Consider the following 18,618-nt stretch of genomic DNA (forward strand, 5'->3'; position numbering starts at 1 on the left):
GATGACACTGCTCACCTAAATCCTCAGTGCTAAACTTTACTCTGTTTGCACTGACACCAAATTGTCCTGCAGTCAGGCTGTAGGTGGTGGCAATATTTTGCTAGCATGAGGTCAGGATCCAATTTCAAGCCTGAGGCTGGAAGTTTATCTGCCTCTTTTCATGTGAGAGAGCCATTAGCTGAATTTTTATACACTGCTCCAGCTCTCAGAAATGTTGTTATTGGCATATATGTTATTTTTACAAATTGCATTAGATATTTCATTCTCTATCATCATTTATTTGAAAAAAAAAAAAAAACAAACCAAAAAACAAGTAGCACAACTTGACTGTGATATAAACATTTCATTCATTCATTGCAAAAATGTGATAAGCAAGAGAGATGTGGGCTGGAAATGTGTCCAACAGCCTGGAAAGCACATGATAGGAGCTGGGAAACAGCAAAGTGGATATCTGCACTCTAGCTGAATTCTTAAAGTTTGTTCCAGACCATGAGGGTTGAACGTTTGCAACCAACAGTTATGTGACTAACACATATTTGAGTGCAGCCTGCACAACATTTTCCATTTACTCTGCCCTCATGCTGGTTTGGTTTTTGGTTTTTTTTTTTTTTTTCTATAAAATAGGAAAGATCACATTTGACAGATGTGAAATGTAATCCCAAAGTTACAACTCATCTTAATCCAAAATACTCCAAGTTCATTAATGGAGGTTTGCAGGCAAAAAAAAATACTGAAACACCCAGGGGAAAAGGCTGAGTTCACAGTGATACTCAAGAGCCAGAGTGGCCACTGAGGGCTATCTAAGTGGAGATCCAGGGAAATTTAGACACTTCCTCACATCTCTGTGCATTTGTTTAGGTTGCCAGTTTGAAAATATTGTCCTATGTTTATTTCAGTTCAAACTACTCACAGTGAAATTCTTCCATGCTTTGTAGGATTTGTCTGCCTGAGCAAACAAGTGTTATTTAAAGGATCTCTTCTATTGTCACATGAAAATGATTGATATGATTATGTATGTGCAGGAGGGACATTTGCTAACACAATATTCTGATATTCTGCTCATAATTTGATTTTAAGTCCCACAGTCATCACTGTGACATTAAATGATAGTAATAGCATTCCAGTGGTCATTAAGGAAAAAAATGGAAAATACATGCATGGATTTTTTTTGCCTTTAAATCAGGCTGCTAAACCTTCTGAGCATGGAATTAAAAGTGAATCTGAACAGTGATTTTAATATTTATATTACTAAAATCCTGCCTAAGCCATGTGTTTGTCATGACCACAAATTCTACTGCAGGGTGTCTGTTATAAGCACAGATATAACAGCAGGGTATTTGTGTAAAATTAAAAGAGAATACTGACTGTAAAATCCAGCACATAGATCAGCAATTATTACTTATGCACAAAGTTTTTTTAAAGCAAAGTGCAATAATGAAGTATTCCTTTGAGAAAAAAAGAATTCATTTTTAACAGGAAACACACAGCATTGTTTTTAAACAAGCTGAATTGCTTTTAGTGTTGTTGCTGTGTTCAAATCCTCCCCAAATTACAAAGAAATATCTTCCATTCTTCAGTATAATGAGAAGATATTTTTTCTAAATGTTCTGGTCCCACAAGCATAGTTTTATCCTGTGTCTTCTGAGTTCCATGCTGCTTGACATTAGCTCTGTTCCCTCTACCACTTTTCAGCCTTTGCAGCTGTCTGAAGAAAACAGGGAGCCACGGATCTGAAAATCAGAGAGTTTTGAATGCTCTCAGGAGGTTTCCTGCCATGCTTTGTTGCTGAAACAAGCCTTGTGTCAGTGTCAGCAGCCACCAGAGCTAATGGCAGCAGGGCTGCAGGCCAGGAAAAGGAGAATAGTTCAGTGCAATGACCAAGCCATGGTGGTGTTTGGGATCCTCAGCCTGCACAACCCAATATCACTGTGCCCTCTCTTGCAGCTGCCTGGCCACCCTCAGGCCATACAGAAGATGCTGTGTGAACCAGTGTCCCTGAGATTCACTGTGCTGGGGCTGGGGAAGTGGCTGCTCCTTAGTGGGGAAACCTCACGTCTGTGTTCAGTTTATATCCTGTCCAAAGTGTAACACCAGTGGACAAGGAAATGGATTCCCTCTCCTGCATGGAAATACAGAGACTGAGCTGCTCAACTCTGTCACATTGATTTCCTTTAGGAGCAGATGCTGTAGTCAAATAGAGGGGAGTAAACAACTTAAAGGTTAGCTTTGCTTAGCTGGACGAGACACATCTCTGGTGTGTCTGAAATGGAATTTCCTCAGCTTTGCCTGTTATTGATCCAGCTAGGCTAGGAAAGGAAAGGGGAAGGCAGCTGCCTTTCAGAGACAAGGTGTTAAGCCTGCCACATACAGATTGTGGACCATATGACTGAGGGATTTAGTGAAGCACTGGCCTGCATTGAGAAGGGAAGTGAGTGACTGACAGGAGTGGGTGATGTGCAGGCTGGCCAGTGAGCTGGCCTTGCTCTGTCAGGAGATACAGCAGCCAGGAGGGAAAGAGGGCACAGCTCTGCCTTGGTCCTGCTGGGCCTTCCATCAGCATGGGAAATGCTCCAAAATCCCTGAGGAGACAGACTGCAGAGCCCTCATGGCAGACACCTCCTGCAGGAGCAGAAAACCTGCTTCCCTACATCCTTCCCCCAGGGCACTGTCACTGCTTGTCCTGCTGTCCCTGTCCTTTCCTCCATCTTGGAGCATCTTCCTCCTTTTCCAGAGAGGTCTGTCCCTCTCCCAATTCCCTCACAAACACTTTGCCACCCAGAAATTCCGAGACAGGAAGATGAAAGAAAGAGAAAGAAGTGTGGAGAGAAGGCAGTGCCTCAAGGGTGGTGTCAGCACTGTATATATTCTAATTATTTCTTCTTACAGAAGAAAGCCATTCTTCTAATATGAATTTTGGGAATTAGGTTGAGGGGTTTGATTTGTTCAGGGTTTGTTTTTAATGGTCTGGGGAAGAAATTATTATAACAATAGAATATATGTTATAACTCTTTAAAGACTTTTACATATAGAAATAAAAGGGAGCGATTCCAATTTAAATTTAAACAAAAAAAAAAAAACCAAAAAAAACAAAGCCAAAAAACACCAACAAACCAGATTTGTATGTAATGTGCTGACTCTAAGAACAGGTGTTGTAGCCCACACTTAGCTTTAAGTGTCGTGTTTCACCCCGTTCAGGATGTATTTCTCTGCAGGATCACTGCCCATCCATTAGAGAGAAGGACCCTCCTGCAGAGGAGGACTCCTGTCCCCAAAGCCAAGCTGCTGCCCTGAATTGTCCTTGAATAGTCTGTGGCTCTGCATGGCCAGAACTGGAGGTGCTCACCCTTCCACTGCAGGAGCCTGAGTTGTGTGCTCAAAGGCAGCAGGTGTGATTGCACCCAGCACTTGCACTGCAGTGCTCTTGTGGTGCTCTCCAAGCCACAGGCTGTCTAAAGGAGTCAGAAAGAGCTGATTATCTGTGGGAAGAGTAATTTAGCCACCAGACACTCATTAAAAGGGGGCTTTCTTATCATGCCTTCAGAAGCATGACTACCAAATATAATTATGGACACAGCAGTACCTGCAGTCCAAGTCTCTTTCTTTATAATTGCACAATGAAAAATTAACTTTCAAGGAACAGATTAATAAGTATTGCTTTTTCAGTAAATATTTTCTACTTCCAATTAAAACATGGAGCTGCTGTGTGTTTTTTTTCCCAGATCTATTTGCATTTTACTTGTACTCATGTTTTTATATGGACCAAACCCAAAAGAGGTTAAAAAGAAACAGATACTGTGTGTGCAACATGACAAAATTGTCATGTAACACTCTGACTCAAAATACAGAGTTCCTTGCAGACTTACTTTCTGTTGTCATTTTTTCTTCATTAACAAAATAATTTGGCATAACTAGATTTTCTTCCTCCCTCTCTGTCTACCCCTTTCAAGTATTAAATTTCTTCCTTCCTCACCTTCCCCACAAAGTCAAGAAACAGTTTGTTTTCAGGTCTGTTTTAAGCCTCTGAACCTGTACATCAAATAAACCAAGCCAGTTCCTCAGTGGATGAAAGATGGAGGAGAAATTATTAATAAGCTTCCTATTGACTCAATGTAGCTTCAGCAGGAACCCCAAGAGTTTAGTCTGTTTTATATTTGGAGATATTTGCAAGCCCGTTCCTGTGCTGCCTCATTGAATGATGGTGATGATACTGCAGTTGAGGAAAAGGATTCAAATCAAAAGATTTACACTACTGAAAACAAGAAGAGCTTTATCCTTTAAATGTGAAACATTCTCTTTAATAATAAAGCACTTAAACATAGACTTTCTTTTGATTGTTAAAGCAGCAATAAAGTTCAGCCAAACCCCTTACTCAGTCCTTGAGAGTTGGTTTCCATATTACCAGGGACACAAATGCCAGCTTAAGCCAGCAGGTGTTCAGGAATGGTTATTGTAAGAGAACCTTTAGAGACTCCCAGTGGATCTCACAAAAAGATAATACCATTTTCCCCACTTTGTCAGTGACTTCATTTCTCCCTGCAGCCATGGAAGCTGTTTGCTGGAGGGTTTTCTGCCTTGCAACAGAGGCTTACACAGTGAAGTGTTTTGGTGGAATGCCTCAGTCTCTGAAAGGCTTTGGTCTGACTGTGTTTGTACACCTTTTGTTTTCTCTGAATGTTTGGTTCCTGAGACTTACTGGCATGAACGTTCAAAATGAATTTCAAAGATGCATATGCATGTCACCATGGGAACTGAAGGCTGGCCTCAAAGAGCAGAGCTGCTGCTGGGATGATTGTGTGCTTTATCCAGTTTGGGCATGGAAGCAGGGCCATGTGAAGTATCTGAATAGTCACACAGCAACCGTGGTGGCTACAACTGGCACAAACTTGTTTGCCACTGTTCTGGTGAGGGTAGGAATATCTCATGACTGTGAAATGATCTTAAATTACAATGGCTGAAGGAAGTATATTTGTTTGTGCAAACTATTAATAGAAAAGAAAGTTAAAATGGACATATTTTGCCATTATTTTTTTGCTTGGCTCAATCTCAGTCTTGAATCCTCTGTCTCCACTTGTTGGTATGTTGGCTTTAAACTTCATTTGCAGGTTATGTTTGAGAATTCTGTAAGGGGAAACATCCATATACTGCTTGATGGAAGAAAACATTTTCTTTTAAAATGTTAACAAACTTCCAGTGGGAGGATGAGAAGCCAGTTGTTCCACTTTTCAAGATATTAGAGAAGTTGTTATTGTGCACTAAAGAAAAAAAAATGCCACAGAGAGCCAAAATTTTCAGTCTTTTGTGTTTCTTTGTAGCAGTCCCATGCTCTATGGCAGCCACCATAAGCCTAGATACTTCACAAACTTCTGTGCTAGTTAAACAGCCTGTGGGTCTGTAAGAATATTCACTGGTTGGTAAACAGAGTCAAGGTACTTAGATGATACCTATGATATAATTCCTAAGGTAGCAAATAGGGGTTTATACTTAATTAATATATTGCTCTTTGAACTGCCTTTAGTTCATAATTTCCATCAGTCAGTGCAGGTACTGCATTCTTCAAATTGATGAAATCCAAAACAATGAAAGCTTGCAGTAATAAAGCAATACAGAAAATTTTGTTAGACTTCATAGTTTAGCTGTGTAGTAATTTATTCAGCATCATAGTTCTGTAGTTGAAACCCTCTTCTGGATTAAGTGCTTTCATCCCAGCTAGGTGAAGTGATGGGAATTTTTCTTCCCCCTCTCTAGCTGGAGGAAGGAATAGCCTTATACTGCACAGCCCTTGTGGCACCTCAGAGTGGGTGAAAGAAGAATCAGAATGGGAAATTGCCCACCTTTCATGAGCTGGCACCTTTAAGCCTGGCTGTGGGGTAAATGTTTTCCACAGGCTTCAGTGTTCACCTGGGGGTGACAAAAAGGGGTATCAAAAAAGGGGCTGAATTTGGGCACAGCATAGGTAAAACAGAAGAGTAATTACTCCCTTCTCAGCAAAAAGAAATTATTCATTTAGCATCCAGTTAGTTGTTAAAGCATTTTATGCCCATCAGGTTCTTTTCTGAGCTAGTTTTAAAGATACAATGAATATAAGTTTCAGACAGCACAAAATGCAAATAGTGCCAATTTATGGCAATAAAAATAATGTTTTTTCTATCCTTTACTGTTTGATTTATTCATAGCTGTTTTGAGAAATTCCTGCAGTACAATTTTGGTGCTATTGCCTGCTAAAGATTTTTCCTCCTTTCCTTTTATTGGCCCCATTTCTCCCACACACAAATCCACAAAGCCACAGATGCTCCATTACAATGATGTCAGTCTTGCTACATGCTCCAGCTGTTTGGTAGGTACATTTATAAAGTTCAGCCTTTTACATTATGCCATAAATGTATATTTCATGTATAAACATAAAGTTAACATATTGCAGATCACTCTAAGTGTAATTTTAATGGAGGTTCAGTAAGTTTAAAAAATACTGAAAAGCATTTAATCTTTCCGTTGGCAACATTTTTATAGCAAGTTTTCCAAATTTTTTTTCTTAGGCTAGGTCTAAATATTCCCTGCCCTCTCTGCTATTTCATCTTCTGTGATCTTTGGAAAAAGCAGGGAGTTATTATAGTAAGACAATATGTATTTTGAAGAAAGATGTCTGAGGAAAAATATGTTTTTCTCCACATCTTCTTGGTGCTCAAACCCTCACTTAGCATTCTGTACATTTAGAGCAAACCACGCTGCAAAACACCTTGGAGTTGCCAGATTTCAGTGATATTTGACATGGCTGATATGCTGCTGATAGGGTGTACAAATTCTAAGAGATTGCTTCAAAATGTCATGTAGAATTGGGCCTGAGCTTAAAGCCTTTCTTTGTATTGTGCCCTGAGTTTCAAAGGAAAGGCTAAATCGTGTCCATCTGGCTCTGCCTTTTGCCCCTTTTCTCTTTGGTATGTGCTTAAGGGTTCAGCTCACTGAAGCTCTGTACTCCATTGACTGGTGCCCACAGGATCCTTCCCTGGGTACTTTCCTTCTTACAAAAAAGTCTATTTTTTTGCTCTCCCTTTGAGTAGACTACTTTGTCTTCATTTGCATGTGGTGCTGAGTTATCACCGTATTTATACCAGATAGGCATTATTCTTAAATAAATCACTTTGGAAAGTGTTGAGGCCTCATCTCTGTTTTGTTGGCTCGGTAATAAAATGGCTCTCAAGAGGACAGATGAAAGCTGAGATCAGGAGTTGCTGTTGCTTCAAGCAAGACCCAGAGAGCACAAAGGCCCTGATACACCTGTAGAGACTCAGGTTTGGGGCTATGAGCTGTCAGTGTGTGGCTGCAGAGGAACCTTCATCAGTGTTGTGGATCTGTTCCATTCCAGACTGTAAATACATAAAAGTCTGATAAACTCCTAACAAGACCCAGTGGCTCAGAAATGCTGATAATGTTACCATTATTTGTTTTCTTTTTAATTTTCAGGTCTTTTGTTATCCAGCAGATCCCAAGTAGCAACCTCTTCATGGTGGTAGTAGATAATGAATGCTTCTGTGATTCTATCCCACCAATTACCATGGCACCTATAGAAATAAGATATATCCTTTTATTTCCAAACTGGTCAGAAAGAGATTCAAGATGTGAATATTGAAAAAACTTCTTATCATGTAAAACTTTCACTGCATGAGATCATCACCTTGTATATGTGCTGAAATTAAGCCATCTGGGAATATGTTCTCACATTTTTTCAATGAGAATTCACTTTTTTTTTTTCTTTTTTGAGCAGCCAATATAAATTAAGCAAGCACACTTACATGGATCTTATGAAGTATAAGGTCATGGTCAACCTTAGACAGCTGAACATCTTTCAACTTAGGCACTAAGGGTGTAATTTTCTTATAAGGATGGACCTCATTAAATTGGAACTTGCAGAACTGACTCTAATACAGATATCTCTTTATTTAAGGTTTGACTGGAGCATTGAAAATGTTTCAGCATTCTGCTTTCCAAGTCTACAAAAATTTAGCAAAGTAAATATATCACTTGAGTTTTGGTTGCCCCACTTCCCGTTTTTTGCTGTTCTGTAGTTCAAGTAGTTCAGGATTAGTTTTTTCTTGTAAGTTGGAATTTGTCAGAAGCAGCCTGCAGTCTTCTTTTATTGCAGACTTATGGAAAGACAGGTCAGCAGTGGAAGTGCACACATGCATGAAAACACAGATCACAGAGAGGGAAGCTCCAGAATCACTTTCTTGTCCTTGTGGTGAGCACACATACCACCTTGGGGTTTTAATGGGGACGAAGAAAAGAGCTGAAATTCACTGTATTCATTTCCAAACACTCCCATGAGAATGCAATGCTCAGAGCATCTCTCCTTAACTGCCTTGTACATAATGAATCCCTTAAATGTGAACGGTTAAAATCTCAGAAGATAAGAAGGCGCCCAGAATCTTGTCATGGATTTCACCCTGAAGTAAGTTTCTATCTGCTTTTCCTTTCTTTTGAACTCTGGTAAATTTTTTATTTCTTTAAAAATGATTAATAGGAAAACTGTCTTCCAAGATGAAATGTTGGGAAATAGTCAGAAGAATCAGTAGTCAGGGAAGTGAGGGATATTGTAAGTGCTACAAGTCTTTTTTGTACTCATGTGGACAATGCCTTGAGTTGCTGCTTCTGCAGACTGGTCTGTGTCATGCCAGAGAACGTGGCAGGGTGTGAGCACTGGCAGCCAGGAATATCTGAGAACTTACTCTGGCCCAAGCAGTGACCACAGAGTTCCTGGCTAGAGGTGGCTGGGAACTTTGTGCTGTTAATATTTGTTTCAGTAATTAGCTTGAGTATCATACCTGCCATGCTGTAGTCATTGTGCTCACACATAATCTGCTTGGGAGGGATAGTGACCCCTCCACTACATGTATTTACTGCTCTGTGTTCTGCATAATGCTCTCACACAGTGCCAAGGAGAGCTGGTGGAGACCAGGATGTGATTCCAGTGGCTTGTACAGGAAAGGTTCATTGACATCCTTTGTACTCTGGAGTAACTTTAATTTCTGCCTCTGCTGATGTAATGCAATGTAGAACAAGACCTAAAGTAGAAAGTGGAGGGGATGGTGTAGTGCTTGTTGTTTCAGTCTACAACCTAAACTTGTTGAACTCAAAATGTGTACTTGTATTACTTCCTGAGTATATTTAATTTATGGGCTTTGTTGTTTGCATCAGTGCTCTTATGCCTATGTTTGCTAAAAAATCATGTGTCATAATTGACTGTGGTGGCTTGTATTTATTTTCCTTTGTTGTTGTTTTATTTTCTTTAGGAAAATGCAAGAGAATGTGGCGGTGTCTCAGGCCTCAGTGCTAAACCTTCTCTTGTTCTTCTTCCTCTGCTATTGATGATTTTCTCCAGGTGACATTGACTGATGTGTTCAACTGGCATGCTAAAACATGGATAAACTGTGAACTGGGAAATGGTGCAACATAGAGGACATGAAATATAGTCAGAGCATCAGCATTTCATGATTTTAAACTGTTGGTGATATAAATTCTTAAAGATATGTTGAAAAAAGATTTATCTTTTTACTTTGCAAGTCGTGCAGATGTGAATTTGGCATATGGCAGTCATGATTCATCAAAAAAGGACTTGGTAGATAGAGGTGACCATTGCTTTGTCCCATTGAAAACAATTTAAACTGTGTACTTTTTTCAATAAAGTATATTAAAATCACAGTTTCAGAGTGTATTTTAAGTATGCTAATATATTTGTTCAAATAATGAATGATGGGAAGAAAATAAAATAAATGGATGATATTTTATTATGCTTTTAGCCTCTTTCTGAAAAAAAATCAGAGAAGAAAATGTGGACTTAGCTTTTAAAATAAGGCAGAACAGCTTTTATTAAGAAGCTAAGGAAACACCTGTGTGTGTATGAAGCTGAGCAGGTAATATATGGTGCTGAATTGAATATGAAGTTTTGGTTTCTGGAAATAGCCATAAAATATCTTACCTGCATTTAGAAAGTCAAAGTCTTATTAAAGCCTTCTAACTTAGGCAAGCTTTGGGTCAAATGGGTTGATTTGGCTGCAGATGGCATAAATCAAATACTTTTCATCAAAGGAACAGGAAGATATGTGGAACAGCCCACATCAAGGGGTGTCACTGTTCTGTTCTGATCTCATGTCAGACTGGAGGAGCTCATTATGAGGAAAGTGATAAGGAGAGAAAGTATGACTTGCAACACATCTGTGTCAGCAGAAAATTGGTTTTGAGTGTCCCTCTTGGTAGGCAAAGTTCTAGACCAGTATGTTTTTATTCCAGCCCTTACTTTCTTCTTTGTGAGGGAAATGGGGTGATAAAGATGAGCATGTTCCTTTTGCAATTGGCAGCAAAGTCCCTGGTGTGGATATATTTGCTGGAGATCTTGATCTTTGAACTATGATAGTCTCAGCTTGTCTTTGGAGTTTTATAGAATGCTATCAAATGATAACTGTCCAAACAATATAATACATTAAATGCAAAATAAAATGCCACTGCTCTGAATCTGGTGCTTGGAGACTGCAGTTTCCTGGTTGGGTGTAAGTTTGCTTTCAGCCTTGGATAAATGCTAAGCAGATTTGCTCTGTATCTTGGGGGGGAACAGGGAGCTAGGCCACTGAGAAGGGCTTTGTTTTAAAGAATACTACTCAGCTTGTAAGGAGAAGAATAGTAAAACAAAATTTCCACTCCAATGCTTTAATGGGTTCAAATGCACTGGTACTTCCTCTGATTCTGAAACCATTCATGTCTTTGCACTCATAAATTTCTCTTCCTCAAGTCTTTTTTCTTTCCCTTTTTTTTTTTTTTTTTTTTGAGTGTTTTCCTACAGACTTCTTATTGGTCTCAAAATCTTTCTCTGTGGAATAATTTTCCAGCTGACATTTAGTCAAATTGTTGTCCTAGTGACGTTCTTTGTTTACTAAGCAAATTGGGAACTCAAGGCATTTTCTCCACCTTGGCTGACATGGATATCCTGCTCTTCTTTGCTTGGCTTTTCTCTGAGCTCCTTCCCCCTTATCCTCCATCATTCTCACAAAAAAAATCGTGTCAATACTTTATAAATAAACTATTAAATTTTTGATTCTCCTTCTGAGTTTCCAGAATTCACAACATTGCAACCTCATAGCTTTTGTAAGTGTATTTCTACAAAAGCTAGGTGAAAATCTGTAACAGTAATTCAATGTTCATTTTGGGAAGAGATGGGTGTTTTTTTAATTGCAAAGGAGCCAGGAAGTGACAAGAGAGAATAAAATATGACAGTCTAAGTTAATGTTGAGAAAGATTTAAATATGGGCATGTAAATGCTCAGAGAAATGTGACAGTTCATTTTCACACACTAAGGCAAAGTTATGAAGGCAGAATGCATTGGTGTACCCAAACAAGTCACTGTGTGAAACAGAGTAATCCAAGTAAATTGCTAAGTGTAAAAACAGTTTTGTGAGTTGCCATTTCTCTTATTGAAGCCATCTTTTAAATTTTGTATTTATTCCTTAGAAGTTTCTGGTGCAGTGTGAATCCAGGTTGGTAAAGCCAGTCGGGGAAAATGGACACAAGGCCAGGGACTGCAGGGTGTGTGAGCACCAGTCAGTCCTTTCCCAGAGGGAGTGGCTGCAGCAGGAGCAGCCTGGGCTGAACTCAGCAATGATGGTTATGGGTTCCATGGGACAGAGCTCTCCAACAGGGGAAACAGATTGAATCTGTTGGAACAGGTTTCCAGAAAAGCTGGAAATGCTAATGTTGCTCCTGCCTGTGTTTGAGTTTGCTGGTTCCTGTGTCATTAGCTCTGAAGGTGTGAAGATACCATGCCATGAAGTGGGTCTGTGCTGTCATTCCATAGCCTGTGGCAGGTCATAGAAGGTTATGGAATTTAATTCCATTACCTCACTAATCTGAAATGCTATTCTTCCTAAATACTGAAATTATTATGCAAGATCTGATGCAAAGTCAATTGCAATAAATAGCAAAAGAAATATGTGTGCATGTGTATACATACAGCTGCATTTGTGTGAGCTACATATATTTTTAATAAACAGGAAATTCAGACATTTTCTCTATCTTTTATCTCCCTGAATCTGAGGACAAATCCAAGGAGAACTGGGACAACTGTACAATAATTTTCTGCACAGCAAGAGGCAGAGCTAAAAGCTTTAGCTTTTGCAGGGCTTGGATCTTTTTTCTTCTTTACTCTCTTTGCTAATGGCATTGATTTGCAACTTATTAGCCCCAGCTGCCTCCTCTTCCTTTAATCTTGATAAAGTAAAAGCTGTCTGGGGGCTCAGGGCTGGCCGTGGACACACCATTTTCTAATAGTGCTGTGTGGGAAAACTGTCCATAACTGTCAGTGCTGCAAACACTCCTTTAAAACCATGTAAGCCAGAGAGCCTGGGGCAGGTTTCCACAGCTGTGCTATCTCCTCTCATTGTTTTTGTGACACAGACTGCCTGACCCACTGTGCTTGGCTGCCAGGGCCAGCTCTGCAATATGTGTGTTCAGCGACACAGGTGGCTGCCCAGGGCAAGAAGATATTAAAAGCAGCAGTAATTGTTTCATTGCCTAAATGGCTTCAAGAGACTGTTTCAGTTTTCTTCTGATAGCAGGAGCCCCAGAACAAGGCACTGGCCTGTTTAGCCCTTTGAGTTCACGAGGCAAAATAGAAGTTTGGCACAGAAGGTTTGTGGCTGGAAGCCTCCAGTTATTTCCATGTGTTTCCTGAGCCCTTTATGGCCTCCAAGGACTTTTATATCTTGGGACTTTCTGTGCCTCAGAAATTCCAGCTCGTGCAGATTTAATGTAAATAGGCACTCACAACTGGAAAGTTTTCTGCAGAAGAGTGCATCAAAACCTTTCACCCGTGGAAAATATTTATATTTGATTTTCTTATTTGATTATTCTTTTCCCTGAACTGCCCCAGATAGTCCCAATAATATGCAGCTATTTTTCTACTTGTTCAAATCCTTCCCTGTGTATTTGACTGCCTTGTTATTTATCTGGTGTACAGCAACATATTCCCTGTGACAGGTCCAGCTCTCATGGATCTACTGAGAGAGAAATGGTTCCCATGTTCAGAGTCAGGAAGGTCTCACTGGAGTTTTTCACAATCCAGTCACAAGACAATTTTCTTCTCCCTTGTCTTTAGGCTTTGCCCCTTAAGCTCAGATCATATTTCTTCCAAGATAATGATATTCTTGCTGAAGTTCTTGGGAGCATTTATGTCCTCCTCCAGATTCAATCCCAAGTTTCTTCCCAAGAACAGTTTTTGGAACTGGATGTTACAGCTTGGATAAACCAACTCAGAGTCCATTCTTGTGGTGTTCTGAGTGGAAGGATGTGTCTCCAGCTCTTCCAGACTTTTTCCCTTCTTCCCATGGTAAGCGTGGGTAACTCGACAAATGTTGTTTTATTGTTTGCACTTCAGAATGAATTATTTTTGAAGTCCACAGTTCTGCCTATCAGATGCTTTGAAGAATTTCAAAGCACAGGGTTGATTTAGGAAGAACTCATTGACTGTTCTTGCATTAGATATTTTTGACTATTTTCTCCTCAGTCTCATGGTGTGTTAATTAAGAGTAGCCAGTCAAACTGTGGATTGATCCATCCATCCAAGTGATGAGAGGCTAAAACCTTGAGACCATTTTCTTTTCAACAGTTTTAGCAGATCTGATTGCTCATCACTGTGGCAGGAATAACCAGGTAATTGTGTTTGTGTCACACTACCCTCTAACACCTCACCAGGTGTCAAAAGCTCAGGTTTCTGCTCTGCTCTGCTGCTAACAGTTTCTGGCAGCAAATGGGGTGTGTTGACTACATACAAATGTTCAGGTAATTCACACAAGATTGACAAAATAGTATGGAAAAAAAAGCAATGCAATATCACCATAAGTGGCATGAAAGCAACTGTGTTCCCTGTGATATTTTCCTATTAATTGCAAGTCACTTGTCTTTAAATGGAACTGAGGCTAAATTTCCAGCCTGTCATGTCACAGGGCCGTAAAATCCAAGATGCTTTTGAAGATTTGAGCTCCAGTTCATTCAAGTAGTGCAGAATTTGGTTATCTTCTACTTGAATTCTTTTATCAAGAGGTTATAAGGAGTTGACAGCTAGTAGGGCCTCTGTAAGATCAAGCTGGAAATCTATTTTTTTCATTCCAGATGTGGTCTTGAACTGCACTTATATGTGTTTAAAGCAGCCTTGTAAGAAAAGGTTACACTTGACAATTCTGAGTCAGATTTGAACCTTAACACCAGAAGTTCAAGTGGTTAATGCTGGGTTTGTTTGACTATGTTAGGATTTAGTTTGCAGCTTTAACATGCTGGGTGTTTCACTTCCAGGAGAAAGGGAAGATCAGATTTCAGTTCATGGTGAGAAGTGTTTTGAATCAGCTATTTAAATGTCTTAGGCAGAGTGCTAAATGTTTAATAGAGGAAGCTGGTTGGGACTAGCTGGGATAGCTGAGCTAACTGAGAATGCTCGGGGCACACATGCAAATGTGCAGATGAATCCTGAAAGGGGAAACACAGAATCCCTTTGGTTTGTTTCTTTGTTATTCATTTGGCATTGGTCAGTCTGGTTCAACTGGAAAAATGAAATATTATTTTTTCATTTTCCCATGTTGTTTGGGGTGTATATGGGTGGGGAATTAATTTAGAAGCAGTCAGCTGCATTCCTGGATCTTCTAATGCTTTCTCTGAGACATTACTGTGATTTGTGCAATAGTTAAGAGAGAATCCCAAGTTTCTGACAATATTTTTTTTATCTGTTATGGGTAATGGAGCTGTTTAGGTACATCTGTTTAATGTCTACAGATGTGAGTGAAATAATTAGCAAAAAAAGTAATCTATTACATTGCTGGTTTCTAAGCATCAAAAACAAACAAGAGCAACAATTAATTTGTAATTCCATTATCTCTGGCAGACTTTAAAAAGCAGGACATGAAACCTGGTCATAAAGACTCTAATGGAGACTCGTGATTTCCCATCATCAGATCTTTGTGGGTTTCAGAAAGCCATTTCCCTTTAAAGCAGACATTCCTCCTGCTCTTTCTTCTTCAGTCTTTCAAAGCCTAAACCCAGAGGATTTCAAGAACTCCCAGGAAATCTGTCCTCTGGAGAAACAGTAAACAAAGAGCATTTTGAATTCTGCTTAAAACCTGGAGTTAGTGCGACACACTTGAATTCATACAAGTATGGACTCAATAAGGGATCTCTAGTTAATATCCTTTAGGTCCACTAGTAATGATATAAACAGAGATCTCTGTAGGAAGATAAATATTTTGCAAGATATAGAAAGGTCAAGAATTTTTATTTTCCACTGATAAAAGTTTTCTTGGCAGAAAACCTCCAGATTTTATTTAAAAGAAAAAAGCTTTAAAAACTTGGGTTTATGAGAACTCAGAGGGGCATTGTTTAAGTCCAGTTTTTAACCATGAAATCCTTCTGACATATGGCAGTCATTATGGATTTGCATCTGTCTGTCTTGGAGGATTTTTTCTAATAGAAGATACTTAAAAGTTTCACATTTAACAAATTTTTCAATAAACACTTGAGAACTTCCTAACAGTAAACAATGATCTTAAACTGCCTTGCCAAGCATGTAAATGATCTACAACTTCTAATACACCAAGATTGTTGCATATTTTCAGCCCTGCATTTGGGACCTCTAGGCAATGCTGTTTCAGATTAGGATAAACCATGAATTTCTTAACTGTTTCACTTGAGAGAAGAAGGCTTTATCATTCTGATATTCATGGCAGAAAACCTGGAAATTTGTCCTGCCCATTCCTTTCCAAATACAGCAACCTTATCTTCATTAGCATCTGAAAGATTTAAGATTAGTGGAGGGTACCCTAATTCAAAAAAATGAAAAAATGAATATGCTCTGAGTAAAATAAACAGGAAATTCTATGTTTTATACTGCTTTCCCTGCCTTTCCCTGAGCTTTTGCCTCAGTCTTAAACAAGAAGAAAAATCCCTTGTAGCGTGACAGGCATAGAGGAAAGTTTATGGCTTCTTGAAAGGGAAGACTGACACATCTTCCCCTGTCCTGTTGTAGCTATCAATTGAAATATTCATGCCACATTCTTGGAAATATTCTTTCTTTCATGAAGTCCTACAGGTACAGCTGGCCATGAACCAGGGAGGGCATATGAGAGTCAGCTTTTTTGTGTTTGAGAGAGTGAAATGAAATTCTTTGGGACAGCATTTTCATGGCTTCAGTATACAGCAGAAAAAGAGATCCAACATACATCATTGCAGGCAGTGCCTCAGAAGTGGCTTGCAGAAAAGGCAGCCTGGTGCACACCTGTGTTGTGCCAAGGGCAGGAGCAGGAGCCACGTCTGCTGTATCAGAGTGAGCAGGAGCAAGGAGAGCACAGACTGAAAGCTGAAGCAGTTGAAAGCAAGGGGAGGGAAGCTGATTCCAAATAAATTCTGTAAAATGGGAAAACAAAAAGACAAGTTACCCACTGAGCTTGGGTTGGTCTTGATTCAACAGAGATTTCCCCTGGAATTCTTCTACAGTATTGTCCTCTTTTTACAGTTTGGGAGATGAAAATGCTCAGGAAGTGAATCCTTTGAGATTCTGCATTTGTGTTTCAATCAGGAAGTAGGAGTAGTCTGGTGCTTGACCTGACTGGGCTGTAAATACTTTGCCCCAGAACTGCTACATTGATCAAATCAGGAAATAAAACTGAGGAGCTCAGGTTTCAGTCAGCTGTGTGCAAACAATGTGAAGATATGGCTCCAAAGAATTTCACCTATCAGCTGCAAGTTCAGCCTATTAAACTGCAGTGTCCTGAGAGAATATCATCTAAATCAATACAGAATAAGAAATCAAGTGTAAAATCACCTATATCTCACAAGTACTGGTAGAGTCTTATCCATTTTTTAATGGAAATAACAGCATTATAGGTGCAGGTATCTTTTCCATATCTTTAGTGAATTCTAGCTAGAGTATATAGAGTCCTTCATCTCAAGTATCATTTATTTCAAAGTCAGTGATTATTTACTATGAGTAAATAAGTTGTTTTGAAAAATAGCTCTTAAAGTATGTGCATTTATCATGCTTATCAGAAGTCACATTTTCTCCCAAAGAGAGAAATCTTGAATGGTGCCTGTAAGCCCCGAAGTGCAGTATCCTAAAAAGTCTGCTTTTTGGAAGAAGAGAGTATTAAACTAATCTTAAAGCCTTAACATAAGTAAGTAACTGTGAAACGTTGCAAAATACTCCCAAAAAAGCCTCTTGGCCCATTTGTTACTGAACTTCTAGAAACATAAATTTCTATTACCAGCACTGTCTTCTGGAAGGCATTTGCAACTCATATAAATGAAAAAACAGGCACTTATCAAACAGACAATGCTTTAACATATCAGTAGATCAGGTTTGGGGTTTTTTTAATGGCTGAATAATCACTGAAGAAGCACAATCACAGTATTCATGAAGAAGGAAAGAGAAAGCAAATGGATATAAAATTGATCTATCATTCTTTGTTCCAGTCTTTAGAGACTACTGGACTCCACATCTGTTTCTTCTCCATAGTTTTATCATGATGGATCTTTTCTGCTTATAGGGCTCTAGGTCCTTTTAAATCCTTCCATTTTGTGTTTCTATTCCTACTCACTTTTTTCCATGAGTTTTGAAAAACAATCCTAAAACACCCAACCAACCACCAAACCCTTCTATCACACAGAAGAAGAAAAAGAGCCCAGTGAATCTTTTTGTAGTTTTCATGTAATCTGCTGCCATTAAAAGCAGAAAGATCAGTTTAGCACTGCTATAGGGGGTGTGTGTATATGTATATTTGTATATGTTACAGTTCTGGGAAGTAGTTCTGCTGTAAAGAGCATTATTTTCCTCATGCAGGTACTGATAAGCAACATGTCATCCAAGCACATCCCTCCTTTCTGGTTCTGATTACACCCTCTTAACCCAGCCTGTACCTATGCACTGGAGTGCCATAACTCATGGAATATGAAGTTCAAGCTGGCTTCTCAAGTGACAGCATAACTCTTTTGAGTCTCCTGGTCCAGTCTTCAACAGAGAAAGTAAATCCTTGTCTCCTGATGAATTTGAAGAGTGGGACAGCATTCCCTCTACCCATGCTCTGCTCCCTACTCTTCATTCCATCTATGCCCCCTACTGCCTATGAAGTGTCTAATGTATGGGATGGGGGTAGAATTAGAACAGAAAATCTATTGAGAAGCCTCAAATGGCAGCATCTTTTTTTCAGTTCTCTTTACATTCACATGGAATTTTTCAAGGATTTGTTGGGGAGAATTAGCTTCAGTTCCTGCTTATGCATCACATAATGTGCTGTTTAGCACTTGTGCCCTACTTGAAGTGTCTTGGCAGTACCAATCAAAAGTAATTGAATTCCATTAAATTATCTTCTTGAATGCAATATGGAGTATAGCACTTTTTCTGTCAATTCATCTTTCTTTCAGTTTCTGGGAAAGAAAAGACATTGGTTTTATCTTGAGCCTTGACTTTAACAAAATGTTATTTTTCCTTCTGTTTCTCTGGAGTTTGCTGGAAGCTGGATTGGAAAGGACCAGTGACACCTACTCAGAGCAATCTGAGAAGGAAATAAAAGTACATCTGGGTCTGATTCTGTGATCCACTGC

The 18,618-nt window shown here is 39.3% G+C and overlaps 1 protein-coding gene and 1 long non-coding RNA gene across 10 annotated transcripts in view; one reads left to right on the plus strand and one right to left on the minus strand.

Moving 5' to 3' along the window:
- CACNA2D3 (calcium voltage-gated channel auxiliary subunit alpha2delta 3) overlaps positions 1-9,772 on the plus strand; it is a 414,102-nt gene extending 404,330 nt beyond the window's left edge. For all 8 annotated transcript variants that reach the window (XM_059856396.1, XM_059856399.1, XM_059856394.1 and 5 more), the window contains 3 exons: positions 7,459-7,571; positions 8,361-8,443; positions 9,285-9,772. In XM_059856396.1, coding sequence (XP_059712379.1) covers positions 7,459-7,571; positions 8,361-8,443; positions 9,285-9,377 — 289 coding nt within the window. In that variant the 3' untranslated portion in view covers positions 9,378-9,772. The remainder of the gene's footprint in view (positions 1-7,458; positions 7,572-8,360; positions 8,444-9,284) is intronic.
- LOC132332291 (uncharacterized) lies at positions 4,274-16,655 on the minus strand. 2 transcript variants are annotated; one of them, XR_009487853.1, is made up of 2 exons: positions 16,462-16,655; positions 4,274-7,556 (listed from the first exon to the last, which is right to left on the minus strand). It is a non-coding gene; the product is annotated as an uncharacterized LOC132332291 (long non-coding RNA). The 2 variants fall into 2 exon arrangements; XR_009487852.1 differs by having other exon boundaries at positions 16,458-16,655.
- Positions 16,656-18,618: the final 1,963 nt, after the last annotated feature.

This window comes from Haemorhous mexicanus, chromosome 11 (assembly GCF_027477595.1).
Source record: "Haemorhous mexicanus isolate bHaeMex1 chromosome 11, bHaeMex1.pri, whole genome shotgun sequence".
Taxonomy (NCBI): Eukaryota; Metazoa; Chordata; class Aves; order Passeriformes; family Fringillidae; genus Haemorhous; species Haemorhous mexicanus.